The sequence below is a fragment of the Mobula hypostoma genome, chromosome 3, assembly GCF_963921235.1.
Source record: "Mobula hypostoma chromosome 3, sMobHyp1.1, whole genome shotgun sequence".
NCBI lineage: Eukaryota > Metazoa > Chordata > Chondrichthyes > Myliobatiformes > Myliobatidae > Mobula > Mobula hypostoma.
The window spans coordinates 190848398-190872047 of record NC_086099.1 but is presented as its reverse complement, the minus strand read 5'-3'; the positions used below and the strand labels follow the sequence as shown (position 1 = coordinate 190872047).

The following is a 23650-nucleotide window of genomic DNA, read 5'->3' as shown; positions in this document are numbered from 1 at the left end:
AGTGACATTTGCAATCTTCTTCCCATCTTCAGACCTTTCAGTTTGCCTAGCACTTTTTCCTTTGGAATAGCAATGGCACTCACTCTTGCTCCTGAACAGTCATGGACCTCTGGCACACTGATAGTGTATTCCACAGTGAAAAGTACCCATTAAGTTCATCTGCCATTTCTTTGTCCCTTATTACTATCTCACCAGCATCATTTTCCAGTGGTCCAATATCAACTCTCACCTCCCTTTGTCATCTCTCTGCAGCTGCTTATGCATGGGAGTGGGGAGCTGGGGGGGCTTTGGGATTCTAACATTTAACTCTCATACTCTCATTCATTCTTTGGGGCACTCCTCTGTTTTTGTGGATCTTTAAGATGAAAATGAATTTCAGGATGTAGATTGTAAATATTTCTCTGACATTAAATGTACCTATTGAAACCTTTTACTCTATATAACTTTTGATATCCTGTTTTATATTATTGGCTCATCTGCCATCATATTTCATCTTTTCCCCTTCTTAAGGTTTTTTAGTTGCCTTTTGTTGGATTTTAAAAGCTTCCCAATCATCCACCTTCCCACTCACTTTTGCTACCTTGTGTGTTCTTTCCTTGGCTTTTATGTAACCGTTAACTTCCTACCCCATGGTTGCCTAGCCCTGCCAATTGAGGACGACTTCCTCTTTGGGACGTATCTATCCTGCGCCTTGTGAACTGTTTCCAGAAATTTCAGCCACTTGTGCTGTGCCATCTTTTCCACCAGTATCCTCCTCCAATTCACCTGGGCGAGCTCTTCTTTCATGCCTCTGTAATTCCCTTTATTTCATTGCAATACTGAAACATGTGACTTATGCTTCTTCCTCTGAAATTGCAGTATGAATTCAATCAAATTGTGATCGCTATGTCCTAAGGGTTCCTTTACATTAAGCTTCCTTATAAGATCTAGGTTATTACACAACACCCAATCTTAAGACGGCCTTTCCCTGAGCAGGCTCAACCACAAGTTCTCTAAAAAAGCCATCTCCTAGGCATTCAACAAATACCACTCTCAACACGCTGGAAGAACTCAGCAGGTCGGGCAGCATCCGTGGAAAAGATCAGTCGACGTTTCGGGCCAGAACCCTTCGTCAGGACTGTAGAGAGAAGTCTGCCCCTTCCCTCTACAGTCCTGATGAAGGGTTCTGGCCCGAAACATCAACTGGTCTTTTCCACGGATGCTGCCCGACCTGCTGAGTTCCTCCGGCGTGTTGTGAGTGTTGTTTTGACCCCAGCAACTGCAGATTATTTTGTGTTTACGATTCAGCAAATGCCCTCTGTTGTGATCCAACACCAACCTACTTTCCCAATCCCCTTGCATATTGAAGTGCCCCATTAAATTGTGCCATTACCTTTATTGCATGCCCTTTCCAGCTCCCTTTGCAATCTCAATCCTGCATCTAGTCTACGACTTGGAGGCCTGTGTACAATTCCTATAATGCTGTTTTTTTTAATCTTTGCAATTTCTTAACACCATCCACAAAGATTCAGCATTCTCTGGCCCTATGTCACCTCCTTCTAAAGATGTAATTCCATCTCCTACCAATAGAAACACACCGTGCCTATGCCCTCCTGCCTGTCCTTTCAATCCAAAGTATATCTTTTAATGTTAAACTCCCAACTATGGCTTCTTTCAGTCACGACTCAGTGATGCCCACAGTGTCATACCAACCAAAATCTAATTGTGCCACGAGATCATCCACCTTATTTGGAATGCTATGCACATTTACACGCAGCACTTTCAGTCCTGCATTCTTCACCCTTATGAACTTTTCCTCTGTGGTACAATTCAACTCTTTGCCCTTGTACCCAGTCATTGGTTTGTCCTTCCTTACATTCATGTTACATCCATTACCTACTTGTAAACCTGCTGGCTCATCCACAGCTCAAATCATATTGGTTCCCATTCCCCTGCCATATGAGTTTAAACCACTCGCAATAGCTCTAGTAAATCTGCCTGCAAGAATATTGGTTCCCCTCAGATTCAAGTGCAACCTGTCCCTTTTGTACAGGTCCCACCTGTCCCAGAAGAGGTCCCACTTATCTAGAAACCTGAATCTCTGCCCCTTACTGCAGTTCTTCAGGCATGCATTTAGCTGCCACCTCATTCTATTCCTATCCTCACTGTCGCGTGGCACAGGCAGCAGTCCCAAGATTACTACCCTTGAGGTCCTGCTTCTCAGCTTCTTTCCTAACTCCCTGTATTCTTCATGCCTTTGGGATGCTCACCTCCTTTTTCTGGATATTGTAGACACGCCCAGAAACATCTTGGACCCTGGCACCTGGGAGGTAAACTACCATCCGTGTTTGCTTTTTGCATCCACAGAATTCCCTATCTTGTAGCTCCTGTTTCTTTCTGCTTCACTTTCCCCAACAAACCGAAGGTCATCGAGCTACAGCTCCAGTTCCCTAATGTGCTCTCTAAGGAGCTGCATCTCGATGCACCTGATGCACCATCAGGGAGGCTGGGAGTCTCCTGGAAATCCCACATCTGACACGCAGAACTGTAGACACGCTGGCTCTGTAGACATACGCCCTATTCTCTCAAGATTTAAATAAGAAATAAGGAATTAACTTATCTATTTACCTTGCCTTGGACTGTTCTCGCCGGTCTTGTTGAGCCAAAACCTTACTACAGTGCCTCAGATTGCACTGACGATGACCAGTCGACAGTCTTTAATAGAGACTGGGTTTCCCATGAAAATTTTTGTGGGACCTGCATGAGAACACTCCTGTTGCATCTACGCAGTACTCCAATCAATGACTCCGCTCGAAAAACTTGCTGCTTTTTCAAGCTTTCTGGTGCTTTTCCACCCTGAGGATAGCCTCATCGTGGCATAAGAGTAGGCCATGGACTGACGTGTTGGAATGGGAATTGGAAATAAAATAGCCACCAGGAAGTTCTGCTTTTGGCAGATGGAGTGGAGGTCCTCGAATGAAGAAGCCCCCCAATTTATGACCGATCTCACCAATGTTGAGGAGGCTGTAATGGAAGCACTGGGCATAACAGGTGATCCCAGCAGATCTGCAGGTGGTGTTGGCCTCACCTGAAAAGAATGTTTCTGTTTGAAGTTGAGGGAGGAGATGATTGGATCGGTGTACTACTTTGTCTGCTTCCAGGGATGTGTGCTGTGAGGGAGATTAGTGTGGTGGGAGAAGTGGACAAGGGAATCATAGAGGGGGCAATTGCTGTGGAAAGAGGAGAGACAGAGATAATGAAATGTTTAGTAGGATCCCATTGAAAGTGGTGGAAGTTCTGGAGAATGATGTGTTGGATGTGGATGGTCATGGGGTGGTAGGTGAGGACAAGAAGAACTATCACTGTTAAGGTGGCAGCAAGATATGGGTGAGCGCAGATGTTCAGGAAATGTGGGTGCACATTGAAATTGTGAATTTGATGTCTGAAATCTGCTTGGAGAGTGTGTAAATTAAAAAGAGAACAAATGCAACATTCCCTTCCATTGGCATTCTCTTCTCACAAAGCATTTTGAATGTTGTTGCAGATGATGCAACTTTTACTTAGTTAAAGCCATCCATAAGAACATAAGAAATAGGAGCAGGAGTAGGCCATCTGACCTGTTGACCCTGCTCCACCATTCAATAAGATCATAGCTGATCTGGCCATGGACTCATCTCCCCTCAACAGCAGCAATTCATTTATATGACTTTAGATTGTTATATACTGTCATCAGTCTCACATTATGATCACCTTGACATTGGGAAAATTCAGTCTGATTGAATAACTGCTTTGCAGCATCTTTGTTCACTTTGCAACTCAGAACTTTTAATGATTTGTCACTTCATCTTTGGCATCCTGTGAGGCTGGACATAATGCAAAATAACCTGATATTTTGATTTGCACTATTTCTACATTTTATGGATTGAACATTGAATTGTCCTTAAATCTCCTCTGATCTTTGCTCTTTCATAGACTTCTGTTCTGTCCCTACCCCTCTCTCATTCTCTGATATAAATGTTTTTATTTTTGACTTTTGTCAGTTCTGCTGTGAAGTTATTAATCTGAAGCTCACGGTTATCTTTCCAAAGATGCTGGCTGCTGCTTAATGTGCGAATTATTTTATTTTGAGTTTGTAACTTCCATTAATTTACAGAATAAAATAAGCATTTGAATCAGGAGGAGAATAGGGCATTGGACCATTGATCCTGCTCTGTTGTTCAACGGGATCATAGCTAATCAGATGGTCACTTCAGCTCCACATTCTCACTGTTACTGTTCAAATTGCATTTGAGACTCAATCTGTAGGTGTAGGAGGTTTTTATTCGTAAGAAAACGCAAAAGGAAAACCAGGTCGAAGAACCTACCTGAACTCAAAATATATTCCATATTTTATACTTTTTAGGTAGAGTACAAATATAATGGCAGGTGGTCAAGTACCGTTTCACTAATTACAATTCGCAGATTACTTCAATATAAAGAGTTCCATAGAAATATATATTAATGAGCATGTGTGTGCGCCCACACCCACACCATCTTTTTGAGACAAGGTGGTTCACATTAGTATTCTTAAAAAAATAGAGACCAAAATCAAGATATCCAAAACACCCTTTTAAGTACAGTATTAGTAGGAATGGCTCTTTGAGTAGACAAACACCCCCAGTATTGATTAGCAGTCAAATCTGACCATATGTACTGCGTTTCAAAATAGCCACTCTGGTATCTGCTTTGAACCCATTCTACATTTGTTACAAAATATCTAAGCACTTCAAGTTGTTGCCAAAATCTTCACTTGTTTCTCATTATCATTGGATGTTGCACTTTCTCAGTGTAGTTGTGCCTTGCTTTTGATATTGTACAATTAATATAATCCTGTAGCCTGTATATTTGGTCAGTGCACATGAAAGTGTCTCACGGGCATATTATCTTTGATTTTTCACCAAGATTTAACAGCTGTCTTAATGCGTCTCTGAAAGATCAAATGTTGTCTTGAATAGTTTCCAAAATGTATCTTAAATGGCTTCATTTCTGTGATCTTGCAACCTACTCCCTTCACAGTCATGGACAGTTGTTTTCCTGATTTTAAAAACCAATTGCTGCCTGCGAATCACATTTTTGAGTATTTGAATGCTGGTTCTTTTTGCGTTAATGAATTCAGTTCTTGTACTGTATATCCTCTGATTATGATTAACAACACTACCTGTTAGCACTTCATCCTTGAGCTTATCAGGAATCAATAGCTTTGAAGATCAAGGAATAAGTATGAGAAGTTCTAAGTGGGTTAGTTTTGTTGTTATGAAATTAACTGTACCTCTCGTCAAGCTGTTCCAGTGGAGCCATAACACCAGCATCTACCTGACTGATCTGCTCTATCTTGCTCACAAAAAACAGGGCCCAGACAAGCTGATCAAGCACCATCCAGTCCACCAGGCTGAAATGAGTGTAATGGAATATTATTTGCTGATTGTAGCTCCACCAATGTGTGAAGTTTGACACTATCCATGACAAGTTAGTTGAGATGCTGTCCTCTACCCTAAACATTGCATTCTTTCACCACTGGAGCTCGGTGGTTGTAGTGAGTGCTGTCTACACATGCACAGGTGTGTTTCCCAGGTTATTCAGACAAGCACAGAACAACAGCATCACATCATCTTGGTTTGGAAATATTTCACCACTCCTTCAATCTCTCTTCCCAACTGCATCTTCAGCTGAAGGACTTGCCTGTCAAAGGCAATACAAGATGGGCACTAAATATTGGCCTTGCCACTATTGCTCAGATAACACAAAATTAATAAGCACATAAAGCATAGAAATCTACAGCACATTACAGGCCCTTCAGCCCACAATCTTGTGCCAATCATGTAACCTACCCTAGAAACTGCCTAGAATTTCCCGAGTGCATAACCCTCCATTTTTCTAAGCTCCATGTACCTATCTAAGAGTCTCTTAAAAGACCTTATTATATCCACTTCCACCACCTGGCAGTGCATTCCACGCACCCGCCACTCTCTGTGTAAAAAAAAACAACAAGACTTGCCCCTGACATCCCCTTAGTACCTATTTCCAAGCACCTCAAAATTATGCCTCCTGGTGTTAGCCATTGCAGCCTTGGAAAAAAGCCTCTGGCTATCCACACAATCAGTGCCTCTCATCATCTTATACAGTTGTATCAGGTCACCTCTCATCCTTCGTCACTCCAAGAAGAAAATGCCAAGTTTACTCAACCTATTCTCATAAGGTACACCCTCCAATCCAGGTAACAGCCTTGTAAATCTCCTCTGCACTCTCTCTATACATTCTTCCTGTAGTGATGTGACCAGAACTAAAGACAGTACTCCATGTGGAATCTGACCAAGGTCTTCTATAGCTGTAACATTATTTCATGGCTCTTGAACTCAGTCCCATGGTTGATGAATGCCAACACACCGTACGCCTTCTTAATCACACTGTCAACCTGTGCAGCAGCTTTGAGTGTCCTATGGACATGGACCCCAAGATCCCTCTGAACCAGGTCATTTATAAAAACTGAGGCTGTGTCCCAGAATAAATGCCTGCGTAACATGGCTGGTCACTGACCTTCATGCAGAATGTGAACCATCTACAACTACCCTTTGCCTTCTGTGGGCAAGCCAATTCTGGATCCACAAAGCAAGGTCTTCTTGGATCCCATGCCTCCTCACTTTCTGAAGGAGTCTTGCATGGGGGAACTTATCAAATGCCTTACTGAAATCTATGTACACTACATCCACTGCTCTACCTTCATTGATGAGTTTTGTTACATCCTCAAAGAATTCGATCAGGCTCATAAGGCATGACCTGCCCTTGACAAAGCCATGCTGACTATCTCTAGTCAGATTATGTCTCTCCAAATGCTCATAAATCCTGCCTCTCAGGATCTTCAACAACTTGCCCACCACTGAAGTCAGACTCACTGGTCTATAAGTTCCTGGGTTATCTCTACTCCCTTTTTTCATACTACCTCACTTTTTTAATATGCAGTATTTCTGTTTTTGCACATTTTTTAATAATCTATTCAATATATGTAATTGATTTGTTTATTTATTATGTTTTATTTTTTCTCTCTCTCTTTGCTAGATTATGTATTGCATTGAACTGTTGCTGCTAAGTTAACAAATTTCACGTCATATGCCGGTGATAAATAACCTGATTCTGATTCTGAACATTTACAATCCTCCAATCCTCCGGTACTTCTCCCATCTCTATTGATGACACAAAGATCATCGCAAGAGGCTCAATCTCCTCCCTCCCTCGCTTATCACAGTAGCTTAGGGTATATCTCATGCTTATCTAACTTAATGCTTTTCTAGAGCTCCAGCACATCCTCTTTCTTAATGTCTATATGCTCAAGCATTTCAGTATGCTGTAATTAATCCCCACAATTGCCAAGGTCTTTTTCCCTGGTGAATACTGAAGTAATCATTAAGTACCTGTGCTACCTCCTCTGACTCCCTGCACATGTTTCCACTATCGCACTTGATTGGTCCTTTTCTCACACAGCTCATCCACTTGCTCTTCACATACCTGTGGAATGCCTTGGCCTTTTTCTTAATTCTGCTCGCCAAGGACTCCTCATTGCCTCTTATGGCTCTCCTAATTCCATTCTTATGCTCCTTCCTAGCAACCTGGTAATTTTCTCGAGCTCTAACAGTACCCAGTTTCTTGAATCTTTAGTAAGCTTTTCTTCTTAACTAGATTTTCTACATCCTTTGTACACCATGGTTCTTTAATCCTACCATCCTTTCTCTGCCTCAGTGGAGCATACCTCTGCTGAACTCCAGGCAAATGTTCTGTTGTGCATCTCCCTGAGAACATCTGCTCCCAAGTTTCTGCTAAATAGCATCATATTCCCCCCCCCCCACCCCAATTAAATGTGTTCCCAAATTGTCTGCTCCTGTCCCCCTCCAGCACTATGGTGAAAGAGATGAAGTTATGGTCACTACCTCCAAAATATTCTCCCACCGAGAGATCTGATACCTGACCAGGTTCATTTCCCAATACCAGATCAAGTACAGTAAATAAAAAATTGTCAAGTTAACATACAAGATAAGATGTTTCCCCCATTTCAGACTAATAATGAATGAGCAGTCCATGTTTGAGTCCACACATGATGCATGGCCACTTCAACAAGACAGCTGTTTGAAGTTTTCGGATTCCTGTCCGTTAAGAACTATTGCTACCAGTAAGAAGTGATAGTAGAGTAATCGGCAATGGGCATTATTAATACTTTGCAGCATCTGTAATTAAGAAAACACATGATAATGCTGTGTAAACAGGAGATTCTGCAGTTTCTAGAAATCCAGAGCAACACACAAAATCAAAGGTTCATTTTATTATCAAAGTATGTGTGCGAAATACAACTGAGATTTGTCTTCAGATAGCCATGAAATACAGAAAAATCAAAGTTATCATTGAAAGAAAAGATATCAACGCCCCCGCACGAAAAGAAAAAGAAACAAAACTCCGCAAACCCCAAACTGCCTCCCTTGCAAAAAACATCGCCCACCAGGAAAAAAAAAAGTGACAATAACTTCAAACCCCCTCTCTTGCACACAAAAAAACTAGCAGATTGCCCACACAAGGAAACAGCAATGAGAAAATCAAACCCCAAATCTCTCCCTCATACAAAAAACTAATATATCACCTACACGGAGAAACAGCAACGAGAACATAAAACCCCAAACCTCCAACCCTCCATCCCGCAAATTGGCAGCAAGAAAGAATGGACGAAAACACGAAAAAAAACTGTAGAATTGGAAGGGGCCAATATGAGCTCCAATCCAATTGATAAATCTCAGAATTTTGATAACATCTCTGAGAGCATTGGAGAGTAACCGCATGAACTCAGCGGCCTTTCTGAGGGGGGCCACTCAAACCTAGCGGTTCCTCCTGTTGGAGGAATTAAGCAAGTCAGTGTGTGTTGATAATGCTGTGCATCGGCGTATGTCTTCACTTCAGTTTTGTATTGAATATCAGAATTATTTGTTAATTTATATAATCTGTTACCTTTAATGGGGAAGAACCCAAATATAGACCGGAGCAACTTGGCCATAGAAACTTGGAGGTAAGGCTTAGATAGATTGCATTGTAGATAAATCACCCGGTGTTTCAGCTTTTTGCTACTTTTCTGATGGAGAATGGAGGAAGGTATATTTTGTTCAGAAAAGGGCCACAGACTCTGCCCATTCTAAGATATTTGTGGAGGTTTGGTATCATTTGGAAATATATTTTGATGATGGTAAACTGATCACTGAAATGTTGAATAAGGCAGTGTTTGTATTCAGAGCAGAGGAGGAGAGGAATTTCTAATGTGTTCATGTGAATTTTCTCACCAGAATATGCCTCATTCGACAAGAAGATGCTGCTAAAATTAGTTCAAGGGTAAATGCAGTGGATGTTGGGAATCTAAAGTTTAGCACAAAATATTGGAAATACTAAGCAGCTCAGGTTGTATGTGTGGAGTAAGGGAATGTTGATGTTTCAAATCAATATCCTTCAACTTGACAGATAGTGGTTCAGAATCTCAGGAATACTGGTCAGATCATGGCAATGTACTGTCTCTGCCTGTACGCAGAAAGAAAATGAAACAATTAGGAATTTTAATGCTTAACAGGAAGACGTCCAATTTCAACAATTTGACAGAGATCTGATTGAGGTAAAATCAAATGAAAGGCACACAAGCAGAGGTGTAATGGCATTTAGAGAGAAGATAATTTCAGATAGATTTGAGGTAGATTCCTAAAAGAGGGACGAGGAGAATAACCAAAGGTAGAGTATTCCAGCTGGTAAACATTCTCAAGAGCAGGATATTGAGAAACAAAGGTGTGGAGGAAGTTGGCTTTTAGGGCTTGATGCAAAGGAAGACTGGACTGAATCTTAAAGTATAAAGGAAAGATGAGAAATGAATTCAGTGAATTAGATTGTGAGACAAGATAGCTGATGTTGATGTAAAAGGAAATCCAAAGCTCTTCAATGAGCAATGAGCATTTTGTCAGTAAGAGTCCTATCAGAGGACCTACGGAGCCAAATAAAACCAGACCACTGGAAGAACACAGCAGGTCAGGCAGAATCTATGAAGGCAAACAGGTGGTCAACATGAGCCTGATGAAGAAGTTTAAGGCAGGTGCAAGCAATTGTTCACTTGAACCATATCATCCATGTTTTGATGACAGGGTAACTTTAAAATCCTTTCAATGCCTTTAGGCTTAAGTCAACCTGTGGCTTGTTTTGGGCTTGCAAAACTTGTGGGACAGCTACTGGTTATGGAGGTTGAGCTCAGCAGCCCTATGGGTCCGGAACAGCCCTGTGACTAGTGATTTCAGGCAGTGAACCTGATCACTGATAATCCAGCCCTTAAGGATTTAAGGAGGAAGAACTTTCGAGGAGCAACTTGCCAAGGTTTAGTATTTCTGTGAAAAGTGAACTGAGGACATTCTTTAAGGCTAACACTCATAAAACATGTTGTGTACAGGTAGCGACGGCTATTACCTCCCACGAAGTGAAACCAAGCGACACAGATGACAACACTGCTTCGCTCTCAGATGAGTTCATTGCCTTTTATGTGCACTTCACCATCAAAACATGGAGACACTTCTACAAACTCCCACGGAGACTTCAGATTTAAGTCTCTGAAGCTGACATGAGAACATCCTTCAGGAGCGTGAACCCATGGAAAACATCTAACCCATATGTGGCACCTGGCTGAATACTAAAGATATGTGCTGATCAACAGGCTGGAATGCTCACTGAGATATTTAACTTCTCGCTTCTGCAGTCTGAGGTACCCACCTACTTCAAGCAGGCTTCAGTTGTACCGGAACCTAAGAAGAACATGGAAACCTGCCTCAATGACTATTGCCCAGTAGCACTTATATCCACTGTGATGAAGTGCTTTGAGAGATTGGTTTTGAAACATAAGCCTGCCGAAGAAGTGACGTGGATCTGCTCCAATCTGCCTCCTCCCGTAACAGGTCAACAGCAGGTGCAATTTTATTGGCTCTTCCTTTAACCCTGGGACATCTGGAATGTGAAAATGCATACATCAGGATGCTGTTCATTGATGACTGCTCAACATTCAGTGCTATCATCCTCTCAAAACTCATCAGTTAGATTCTAGACCTAGGCCTCAATGCCTTGTTGTGCAACAGGATCCTTGATTTCCTCACTGGCAGTCCCCGGTCAGTTCAGCTGGGTAACAACATCTCTACAATCTCCATCAGCACAGGTGCACTGCAAGGCTATGTGCTTCGCCCCCTGCTCTACTCACTTCATACTTATGACTGTGTTGCTAACCACAGCTCTAAAGCCATATTTAAGTTTGCCGACAACATCACCATCAGAGGTGCTGAGTCAAAGGTGGTGAAAAATCAGCATGTAGGAGGGAGATTGAAATCTGATCGAGTGGTGTCACATCAACTTCTCTCTCACTGTCAGCAAGACTAAGGAGGTGATTATTGACTTCAGGAGGAGAAACCAGAGGTTCACGGACCAGTCCTTATCGGGGGATCAGAGGTGGAGAAGGTTAGAAACCTTAATTTCCTCAGTGTTATCATTTCAGAGGAACTGCCCTCGGTCTAGTACGTGTCATTACGAAGAAAACACAGCAGCACCTCTACTTTCTTAGAAGTTCGCGGAGATTCAGCATGTCATCTAAAACTGACAAACTTTGAGAGATGTGTGGTGGAGCATAAATTCATTGGTTGCATTGCAGCCTGGTATGAAAACACCAATTTCCTTGTACGGAAAAACCTACAAAAAGTAGTAAATATAGCCAAGTCCATCACTGGTGAAACCTTTTTCAAGGACCCCTACCATCCAGGCCATGCTTTCTTTTCGCTGCAGCTATTGGAGCCGCAGGACTTTTAATACCAGGTTCAGGAACAGTTATTACTCCTCATTCATCAGGCTCTTGCACCAGAGGGATAACTTCACTCAACTTCACTCGCCCCATCACTGAACTGTTCCCATAACCTGTGGACTCACTTTCAAGGACCTTTCATCTCATGTTCTTGGTATTTATTGGTTATTTATTTATTATCATTTCCTTTTTTCTCTTTGTATTTGCACACTTGTTGTTTTCTGGCCTGTTGGTGTGTTCTTTCATTGATTCTGTGATTGCCCATAGGAAAATGATTCTCAGAGTTGTATATGGTGACATACTTGGACGTCGATAATGAATTAACTTTGAGCTTTGAACTTTGATTTTCTTCGGTATTCTGCAAAATTGTAGTATGAAGAGAAACTTGTATTTAGGGTTTGGATTGTCTGATAAGGATGATGAATGCAGATTCAAGATGAAGTTTCTCAGGGAATTGGATAAATCTGACAGAGAAAAGAAAATTGCAATGCTAAGCGAGGAAAAAGCGGGATGATGAGACAAGATCTGTTGTTCTTTGATAGGATTGGAAAATGTATTGCAGTATGGAAGGGTCTGAAGTCCTGAAGACTAAATATCAAACTATTTAAGTGACTAAGACACTTTGGAACTATGCTCATTTTGCACATACATATAAAAATATGCTGAATTTGTAACCTTGTTGCAGAATATTGAAAGTTCATGTGGTCACAGAACATCAAATCTTTGAAAGGTGACTGATGGTAGCTTTTATTTTTATGTATAATAATACAGATATAGCAATTTCATTTATTCTTTGATACTAATATATTTGTTTTCCTTTTATTATCATGACCATTTGTCTCGTCTGGCTTTGCCTATTTTACAAATGGTCTGAATAAGACTGAGAATTTGTTTGGAAAGTTGAGGTTGAGATTGAACAACCACTTGTGTTTGTAAGATCTCAAAACTACAATCTGATGGAAGTTGTAAAACTTTAAAATACAGCCTGGAAAGGGGTCTGTCCAGTTTGGAAGCAGCCCCCTGACATCCTTAAGCAATACAGAACTAGTTGGCTGTGTTCTCGCTCAGTACTGTGATGGAGTTCACAGACTACATTGTCAAAACAAACCCCTGTCAACAGTTATTATAAATTTGTTATTTACTGACTGCTTTTACTGTGATACACTGGGGTATAGTCTCCAAAAGAACGAATTTCCAAAATTTTTATCTGCAAGAGAACTTCTTGAGTTTCTGTTCAGTGGTAATTTAATTTTGCATCTAGTTCTCCACTGGTAAATCAAATATAGGACTTCTACTGGAGGGCTACCTGAGTAAATGACAAATTGTGTGAATGATGTTATTAAACTCGGTGATGTATCTGTTTCTGCAAAGCAAGTTTATTGCGTTTTATTAAAAAGCTTCATCTGTTTAAAAAAATCTATTAATTGGAATTTAATTTTTAAATGAGCACCATGTGAACCAATTAAGATATCATGTTAAGGGTGCTTCAAGTAATATATAAATGTTTAATTGCAATAGGATGTGAAATTGCAGAATTCAATTTTGCTTCCTTTCAAAATAAATTTAATGTCCCTAGATGTTAATGGGAAAAGTTTTTTAGTCTGAATTCAAGAACCCAAAGGAAATGCTACAGTATTCAGAAGAATTTATTAGGAAGTTAAAATCCAAGTATACTAAGTTGGTCATGTAGACATTTACCATAAAACTGCAGCATTAAGCTTCTCTGCTGCAGAGTTTATCAGCAAAATGTTTTCCCTAATTTTCTGCTATATTTCCCTCAATTACCTGCTAATTGTGGTGGCCTAGTGATGCTTCCAGCTAAGTAAATGATTCTTGAGATGAATTTGAATAATATTAGTCCTTTTACATGTTTAATCAATTCTGTTTGCAGCATGAATATAATGTGAAGTATAAAATATTTAGTGTGGGGAAGATCTGTTTTGAATTAGAGCTAACTGATTAAACAGTTTTTAATTTGACAGCATGTCATGAAATTTAACAAGAAAACTGCAAAGCACTGTATGAGAAGCTGCCAATCATCAGTGGAGGGAAGTTTCCAAAAGTTTAGTCTACTAAGTAGTATAGATCATAATTTTGGTTCCATTGTTCTCATAGGCATTCTTATCCAATTACATTCATTGTATAGTCATAAAATTATCAGTCTGTAATCAATGTCTACGGTTTTGTTCCCTATATTTGTTTTCATTTCATCACTGTTTTTTGAAGGTTTTTGACCACTTTTGAATGAGAATGACATTGTTTTTAATTCATTTACAGAGTACACTAAGTGCTGTCAATTGCATTTTCCCAATAGCCTTTGACAAGGTGGTCCTGAACATACCCTTGAACTACTGCGGACCCTATAGGTCAGGTTTTCTCACATCGGTGTCAGGTAGTGACTTCCAGGAATCCAATAAAGCCCTGTCAAAGTCTGAATAGGATAAGAGTTGGAGGTTGTGGTGTTTCCATATGTTTGCTGGCCTTGTCCTTTTCAGCAATACAGCTCAGGAGTTTAATAGGTGCTGTCAAAAAGCTTTGGCAGATGCTGTAGTATAACTGGTAGTCTTCATTTATATTTGCATTCCTATCTTTCTGAGAATTAGCAGGAATTATTTTGATTTATTCATCATACTTCAGTGTACATGATGTTGCAGACACTTCAGTCACCAGTTCTGCCTTGTTTACTGGGTTTAGGATAAGATTTTTAAATATATGGAATGGTTCTTGTTACTACTGATGAAAATCAGATTAAAAGGAGCCAAGGACATTCTTCTTGTATTAATAATGCACTTTTCATATTATATACTGGCAAGGTTTCATGTACTGTGGAAATGAACCCAAAGCATTCCTTAAGGCTGGCACTCATGAAACATGTGAGCACATATAAGACATATTGTGTGTAAGCAATGACTGTTGTTTTTCTTTTTATGTGGTTTACTGGAAAATTGTAATATCTCTAAACATATGGTTAAATTCTGCTCATGGCTAGCCTCTTGGTTTGTCTGTCTTAATTTTTCTATTGGAGATGGGTGATTTTTAAATTTACGTAACAAAGCAAAAATGGAGACATGAAGATGACCTTGTGTTACCAGAGAGAGCGTGAAATATTTGTGGTCAATTTTGTTCACTTGGTAATTAACATGTATGAATAAACTGCTGTGGTTGGCAATGTATAGCTATAACTTACAGGATTAAACTAAAAACAATCATCAAAAATGTGCAGTATCTCTGATTGTTAATTTAAAAACTGACACGCAATCTGGGACTTCGACTTTTAGGCAGTACCTCAGTTCTGTCATTTGAATATAAAAACAATCTACTTGTGCTAAAAGAATTGTAATAGATGTTATTGTAGATAATTTCTAAAGAAACAATACTGGTAAACGTGTTTACAGATGACTGGCTTATTGTTGTTTTACCAATCAACTATAGCAATGGTTACCAGTAGCTTGGGCTTTTATTAAATTCTGGAGAAAGGGTTGGGGGTGTAAAGGGGGAGGGTGTTGATATGTGAGCATGATTTTGTTGTTACACCACTCTTTAATGATGTGCTCTCTTTTCCCCACAAGTGGAACTACAATAGTAAGTGAAAAACAAAATAGTTAATTTGGTAGTAATGGGTGATATTGGTTAAAACTTAGGGGCATGAATTTGTTTTCTGGAGAACCTGTTAACATACTTGTTTTTGTACGCTGCAGCCAAGTGAAAGCAGAAGTTTGTCCTTTTACCCTGTGTAATCCTTCTGCTAAATCAAACGTGTGTTGTGACTTGACTTTAAACGATGCCAGGTTACCTCCCTAAAGAGGATTTGAGCTTTTTCTGTTGCTACATTACTTTGACTCATGTTGATGGCTGTTGCCTGATGGATGGTTTGTGCTGTATGCTACTGAGGAACAGCGAGCTACTGTCTGCCTATAGGTTGGCGGGGAAATATGTCACTCAGTTAGGACAGTGCCTTTTGCAACCCTGTGTTCCTCTGGAGATTTTAAACCTGCCAATTTTGTACAAATTCTCCTTAACTGGCTGTGTATTTCCTTGACGTTTTAAAAAGAAAGCAGTGCATGCAGGCAATTACAAAATAGCCATCAGTTAAATATAATATTTTCAATTACTTAATGTATTTCATATTTATTCACAGGTCTGTATGAATTGTTGGCTTCCTTGCCAGCCCAGCTGCAGTCACATGTGAACAGCCAGGAAGATCTGACCTTCCTACGGGATATGTTTGGTGAAAAAAGCCTTCATTCATTAGTGAAGGTAACCACAGTACAATCTAACCAAGAAAGCAGATGAAAAAATGTTTTGGATATAAGTTGGTCAATTGACAACTAAGTTAATCAGACAAGCAGCTTTTTATTCCACTGGCTTTATGATGAATATTGCTTGAGTGCATAAAAAGAGCAGTGAAAATCAAAAATCTGCACGTCAGAAATCTGAAATGAAAATTGAAAGGGTTGGAAACACTGGAGGAGAGTCAGTATCTATAGGCAGGAAATCAAGGTTAAAGTTTAAAGCTGTAGAAAGAATAGGAGTCTTTGATTTCAAGCATTGTTTCTCTTTGCATAGTTTTCTGTTCTTATAAAAGGATTTGTGTCCCAAATTGTATAAACTGATAATTGATGTGCAAGAATGGCATATTTCAATGAGGTGATAACTGGTGTGTAGAATTAATCAAGCCAGGCTTTTCCGTGTTGGATTCAGTTCATTGAAGGTGTGTGTGTGTGTGTGTATATAATATAATTATTGAAAATTTGCACCTTAACTTCTCCCAGCAGCAATGAACTGTGATCAAGAGGTTGTCTTCACCTTCTTACTACTTAGAAGGTCTACAAGTAAAAGGGCATTTGGACTTCAACCTGATTTTTGCTTGTGCTCATATAAATGTACTTTCCCTCTCTGCACTTCCCGGGGCAATGTGGGTTAAATAGAGAACCTCGCCAACTAAATGGTTTGAACTTATTGTAGCTGTAAATATCTGACCATATGGCTTTGTGGAGAGAGTACATATTTTTATGCTAATTTTTGTTCAGTAATTTGAAAAATAGCTTACATGACCAAGGATGCCCCATATAAGAATATAAGTAGGAGTGCCCAAAAATCAAAGTAATAAAAGCTTGAAGTTCCTTTCACAAAGCCCAAGTCTCTTCCACTCAACACATCCTCATCCTCAAACTCCATCCAGCTTACTTCTGTTTTTGTTTGAATATTAATGGTCTGGTTAGGTTTTGTGCATTAAGAATGCTCCAACACTGGTTGTGGGCATTCATTTAATTACCAATGAATTCAGTAATTTGTAAATCAAAAGCTTCTATTTTTACCATACAATTAGAAAATATAAAATTGACAGCATAATGTGAAATTGTTGCTAGAATCACTTTCATTCAGACACTGACCCCAGTAAATAACAATTGAATCTGCACCATCAGACAGTCATTTAGAAAATTCCTACGTTACTTCCATTTTATTCACCCCATATTCTCACGAACTTCCTCTATTTTCTACTGTTCAAGTGCAGATGAAGCACATTTAAGCTTTGGGATGTGGAGGGAAACAGGAGCTTTCAGAGGAACCTTTTGCAATGCCAAGGAGAGTATGCAAACTGCATTGATAGCAGCGTAGGTCCGACATGAACACAGACATGAATCTGGGCCACTGGAGCTATGGAGCTTTGTCACTGTGTTCTGCCCATAAAAGTTTGTAATGGTTAATTCTTTAAGGGTCCTTATGATGAAACTCCGTACTTCTCCATTATTTTAAATCTACATTGGAATAACAATATCATTTTATGGTCTCTTGAATTGTGTCTCGTGATTTGATTTGCAAGTGCAATTTAAATTATAACCAGAAGATGGGGTAAGAGTCAAATAGAATACATTGAATTACAATTGTGAGGAAAGAATCTCATTAAAGCTTTAATACAACAATGATCTCTTACCAATTTGCTTGAAATTGGTTAATAGTAATAGATTGAGATTGCAACAAGTGCTCATCATCTCATGGATTGTATATGTTTTACTTTACTCATGTTATGATTTTGAATTCTTGAGAGTAAGCAGGGATAAAACGCAGTCTGCCCCCAACACAATCAATGCCTATGTGCAAAAGGATATGACATAAATTAGTACAGAAGCCACTTGAGTGGTCTGTATAAATAAGTACAAGTGGAGGCAGAAGGAAATTTGGAAGGAATTTGATGAATGTATCTCAAAGTGTTAAGGGAAACAGCTTCGTTAGATTTAATTTTTCACAAACCATTTCCAAATGGTGCAGAGAAAAAGATTACATAGAATATAGAACAGTAGTACAGCATCATTTTTGGTATTACTTCTCCAGCAATGTTCTTTCATGACCAGTATTACTTATTTCTTAATATTGTTCTAAAACCAAAGAAAAACTTGTACCTGATTTCCAAAGTGGTACAAGTTTTCTCTCAACTATTTACAGAATTTGTGGAAACTTGTAGTTATTGATAAAGCGGGAATTTTTAATGACTATCTGACTGGACCATGATAATTCCTGTTGGTATTTTCTGTTCATTTTCTTGAATATTTTGAAATTCCACTGTTGAGCAATTTTTTTTACTAGTATATAGCATATGGGCACGTGGCCAAGTGGGTAAGGCATCCGACTAGTGATCTGAAGGTCGTGAGTTCGAGCCCCAGCTGAGGCAGCGTGTTGTGTCCTTGAGCAAGGCACTGAACCACACAGTGGTCTGCGACAACACTGGTGCCAAGCTGTATTGGCCCTTGCCCTTTCCTTGGACAACATCGGTCTCATGGAGAGGGGAGACTGCAGCATGGGCAACTGCCAGTCTTCCATACATCCTTGCCCAGGCCTGCGCCCTGGAGAGTGAAGACTTCCCAGGTGCAGATCCATGGTCTCGCAAGACTAACGGATGCCTTTATAGCATACAGAGGTGAGGAGAAAGGCACAAGAAATAAAAGAGAATTGCATATAAAAGTAGTATATTTGTAAACAGTGAGTAAAATGGCCTAATTCATTAAAGCTGGTATCAACCATACTTAATCAATGATTATTATTGAGTCTCATTTACTCTGGTGGGAAATATCACAACATAAAGCTTTTTTTAATATCCCTTATGAGTTTTGAAGAATGAATTGAAATTGTATTATGATTATTTTTCATATGTATTTGTGCTTTTCTATGACTATTACTCAATACTTTTAAGTTTCAGCTCACTTTAACCTATAGCTCCCCCCCGCCCGTATTTCTGTGTTATAAAATGGAAATCAGCCCCGACTACCTTCACTCCTTCAGCACAAATCAACCTTCATGCTACATGTTGTGGAATACATTTGCAGGGAATACAACGTAAACGTGATAATTAGAGATATATTAGAAAGCTATGTTGAAAAGAATTTGGATGTGATGGTGCTGTTTTTGGCTTCCCAATCAATGTTTAAGATTTTATGTGTATTAAGGAACTTCAGGTCAGAGAGAATTTCTGAGAAAGGTTCACCTGAGTATTGAAGAACAGAAATACAAGTTGATGATTCAGCAGGCCTTGCATTGGAAGAGCTGCTTGCAGTAAATTATTTTTAATAAACCATTTGCGGTAACTAGTAAGAGGTATTACAATATTCAGAAGTTTGGCGAGGTTTGTTTTTTGCAAAGACCATGTAGTCACCAGTTGTATTTTGGAGGAGTGAGTGGTGGCAGACGTTTCAAAAGTGGGAAGGAAATAGGATCTTCTGGAAACTTTACTGTGCCATCAAGCCGAGTTCTTTATTGGTTAGCTTATCTGGGATGAAAATCAAAAAAAAAATCAGATCCTGGGAATCTGAAAGAAAACTAGAAAATACAGGCAAAACTCAGCAAGTCAGGCAGGATCCGTGGAAAGAAATAATGTTTTATCTTCTGACGCAGTCCTAAGTGTTGACAAGCTGCCTCATCTAGCGATCTTTTCTAGGATTTTGTGTTTTTGTTTCAGCTTATCTGAAATCTTAGTTTATTTTACTGACTCTGAGACCTTTAGGCTATAATCAGCTGCACAGGCAGATCGGATGATTGAATGCAAGTCCTCAACTGTCCTCAAGTTAAGATATTAAATTAATGTTATCAATAGTGTTGAAGGAAATTACTGATAAAATGCAAAGGGATGGGACTTCTGTACATTTGGAAAGGGATCATAAGTATGGTTTGTCTAGGAGAATTCCTGCCTCACTAATTTGATTGAGTTTTCTGAGGAGGCTCCTGAGAATATGGATGGAGAAGGCAGCAGATGTTGTCAAATACTTTACTGCTTTTGACATAGACAAGATACTGCATGGTGGATTGGCCCAGAAAGTTTAGGCACACTGGATCAAAGGTGAGCCAACGAATTAGATCCAAAATTGGTTTGGCAATAGGAAACAGGAGGCAATGATTGAAGGATGCAGTTCTGATTGGAGATCTGTGATTGGTGATGCTGAAATCTCTGCAGTATTGTTGGTAATGAAAAAGGTTCTCTGGGGCTGCAGCAAAGTACCGATTGGATGGAAAGTTGAACAGAGCATTGGTAAATGGAATTTAATGTCATAATGTGTGATGTGATGCACTTTTGAGAGTCAAGTGAGGGTAAGACATATATAGTTATTGCAACTGACTAAACTGAGCCACACTAAAGCTCTAACTGGAAGCTAAAACTAATTTTTATTCAATACCACAGATCTTCTGGAAGGAATCTAGAATTGTCTCCCAACATGTTTTATACTTTTTTAAATATGAAGATAACAATAGCTATGATTGTCTACTTCAACATTTTGAATGTAGTCAGTTTTAATACAGAATTACATATTTACATGGAAGCACGTCCCAGCTAGCAGCACTCTTTGAGTATTCTAATACTGATAGCTGGTCCAAGGGCATCTCAGCTCAAACCCCAGACACCCAAAGTAGGTCTCTTCTGTTACAGTGTTGAGAGATGGTTCCGCAAATATAAAACTAGCCAGAATAGTAAGTGACATAGCAGACTCTCACAGTATGTGCACTAAGTGGCAGGGTTACACCTTTAACAATGTGTTAGTCCAGGAGATGCCACTGATCTCATTCTGAAATTTTCATCGACCAGTAATTAACATTCATCTATTATCTCCCCCTGCATATTTTCAATGGTACAGAATCAGAATGTCCCACAACCAATGATTGGTTTCAATAGCCTTAGCATACCAGTTATCAGTAAATAGTGAACAGGTTTTATTACCCAAAGATTGATTCTCATTTTAATTAGGTTAGATTAGATGGCCGGTGGCCATCAAACTTTACAACTCCTCCCTTGGAGGGTCAGACACTCTGAGCCAATAGGCTGGTCCTGGACTTATTTCCTGGCATAATTTACATATTACTATTTAACTATTTATGGTTTTATTACTATTTAATTATTTATGGTGCAACTGTAATGAAAACCAATTTCCCCCTGGATCAATAAAGTATGACTATGACTATGATTCAACTTTATTGTTATTGTGCCGAGTACAGATACAAAGCCAATGAAATGCAGTTAGCATCTAACCAGAAATGCAAAGAATAGTGTTATTTACAAAAAAACTGCGAATAGAAAGTGCTACAGCACACAAATATAAAAGTACTGAGACAGTACAATATGGGTGCAATACTACTTAGCGCTGTGATGTGAGGTTCAGCAGGGTCACAGCCTCAGGGAAGATGCTCTTCCTGTTCCTGCTGTTGCGGGAGCGGAGGCTCCTGTAGCGCCTACCGGACGGGAGGAGAGTAAAAAGTCCATGGTTAGGGTGAGATGCATCCCTGATAATTAGAATCTGCTCTCCATAATTTCATACCTCTAGAATACGGTAGCGTAGTAGTTAGCGAGTCGCTATTACTGCCCCGGGCATTAGAGTTTGATGATCAATATGTAAGTAAGGAGATTTTGTATGTCCTCCCATGGAATGCATGGGTTTTCTCTGAGTGCTGCAGTTTCTACCCACAGCCCAGAGACTTACTAGCTAGGTTAATTGGTCACAAGGGTTAAATCATGGTTGCTGGGTGACATGTCTGGAAGGACCTATTCTACGTTCGATCTTGAAATAAACAAACCAAAAAATAAATAACTCCGAAGAGAGTAAATGGTAGGGCCTGAAACAAGGTTGATGAACAGAGATACAGATAGGTCCAAATCTATTCTCACTTTCAAATCATTTTTTATCAGCCACTCCTTAAAAAATAACTGGCAACTGCTTGTTTTGTGCAAAAACAGATTTTTCCAAATTCCTGAATATTGTATCACTTCTGTTATCCTTACCCAGTTTCCTCAGGCTGATATCTGTCCCCCACTTTTCCTTTGCTACATCGACGACTGCATTGGCGCTGCTTCCTGCACGCATGCAGAACTCGTTGACTTTATTAACTTTGCCTCCAACTTTCACCCTGCCTTCAAGTTTACCTGGTCCATTTCCGACACCTCCCTCCCCTTTCTAGATCTTTCTGTCTCTGTCTCTGGAGACAGCTTATCCACTGATGTCTACTATAAGCCTACTGACTCTCACAGCTATCTGGACTATTCCTCTTCTCACCCTGTCTCTTGCAAAAACGCCATCCCCTTCTCGCAATTCCTCCGTCTCCGCCGCATCTGCTCTCAGGATGAGGCTTTTCATTCTAGGACGAGGGAGATGTCTTCATTTTTTAAAGAAAGGGGCTTCCCTTCCTCCACTATCAACTCTGCTCTTAAACGCATCTCCCCCATTTCACGTACATCTGCTCTCACTCCATCCTCCCACCACCCCACTAGGAATAGGGTTCCCCTGGTCCTCACCTACCACCCCACCAGCCTCCAGGTCCAACATATTATTCTCCGTAACTTCCGCCACCTCCAACGGGATCCCACCACTAAGCACATCTTTCCCTCCCCCCCCCTGCATTCCGCAGGGATCGCTCCCTACACAACTCCCTTGTCCATTCGTCCCCCCCATCCCTCCCCACTGATCTCCCTCCTGGCACTTATCCGTGTAAGCGGAACAAATGCTACACATGCCCTTACACTTCCTCCCTTACCACCATTCAGGGCCCCAAACAGTCCTTCCAGGTGAGGCATCACTTCACCTGTGAGTCGACTGGGGTGATATACTGCGTCCGGTGCTCCCGATGTGGCCTTTTATATATTGGTGAGACCCGACGCAGACTGGGAGACCGCTTTGCTGAACATCTACGCTCTGTCCGCCAGAGAAAGCAGGATCTCCCAGTGGCCACACATTTTAATTCCACATCCCATTCCCATTCTGACATGTCTATTCACGGCCTCCTCTACTGTAAAGATGAAGCCACACTCAGGTTGGAGGAACAACACCTTATATTCCGTCTGGGTAGCCTCCAACCTGATGGCATGAACATCGACTTCTCTAACTTCCGCTAAGGCCCCACCTCCCCCTCGTACCCCATCTGTTACTCATTTTTATACACACATTCTTTCTCTCACTCTCCTTTTTCTCCCTCTGTCCCTCTGAATATACCTCTTGCCCGTCCTCTGGGTCCCCCCCACCTTGTCTTTCTTCCCGGACCTCCTGTCCCATGATCCTCTGGTATCCCCTTTTGCCTATCACCTGTCCAGCTCTCGGCTCTATCCCTCCCCCTCCTGTCTTCTCCTATCATTTTGCATCTCCCCCTCCCCCTCCAGCTTTCAAATCCCTTATTCACTCTTCCTTCAGTTAGTCCTGACGAAGAGTCTCGGCCTGAAACGTCGACTGCGCCTCTTCCTATAGATGCTGCTTGGCCTGCTGCGTTCACCAGCAACTTTGATGTATCTTGCTTGAATTTCCAGCATCTGCAGAATTCCTGTTGTTTTCCTCA

The 23650-nt window shown here is 40.4% G+C and overlaps 1 protein-coding gene across 6 annotated transcripts in view; it reads left to right on the top strand.

The window, feature by feature from the left end:
- mpp7a (MAGUK p55 scaffold protein 7a) overlaps positions 1-23650 on the top strand; it is a 526318-nt gene that overhangs the window by 247261 nt on the left and 255407 nt on the right. For 5 of the 6 annotated variants that reach the window (XM_063044292.1, XM_063044293.1, XM_063044295.1 and 2 more), the window contains exon 4: positions 15990-16108. The exons of the other annotated variant lie outside the window; for it this stretch is intronic. In XM_063044292.1, the coding sequence (XP_062900362.1) occupies positions 15990-16108 (119 nt within the window). The remainder of the gene's footprint in view (positions 1-15989; positions 16109-23650) is intronic. 6 annotated transcript variants of the gene reach the window in all.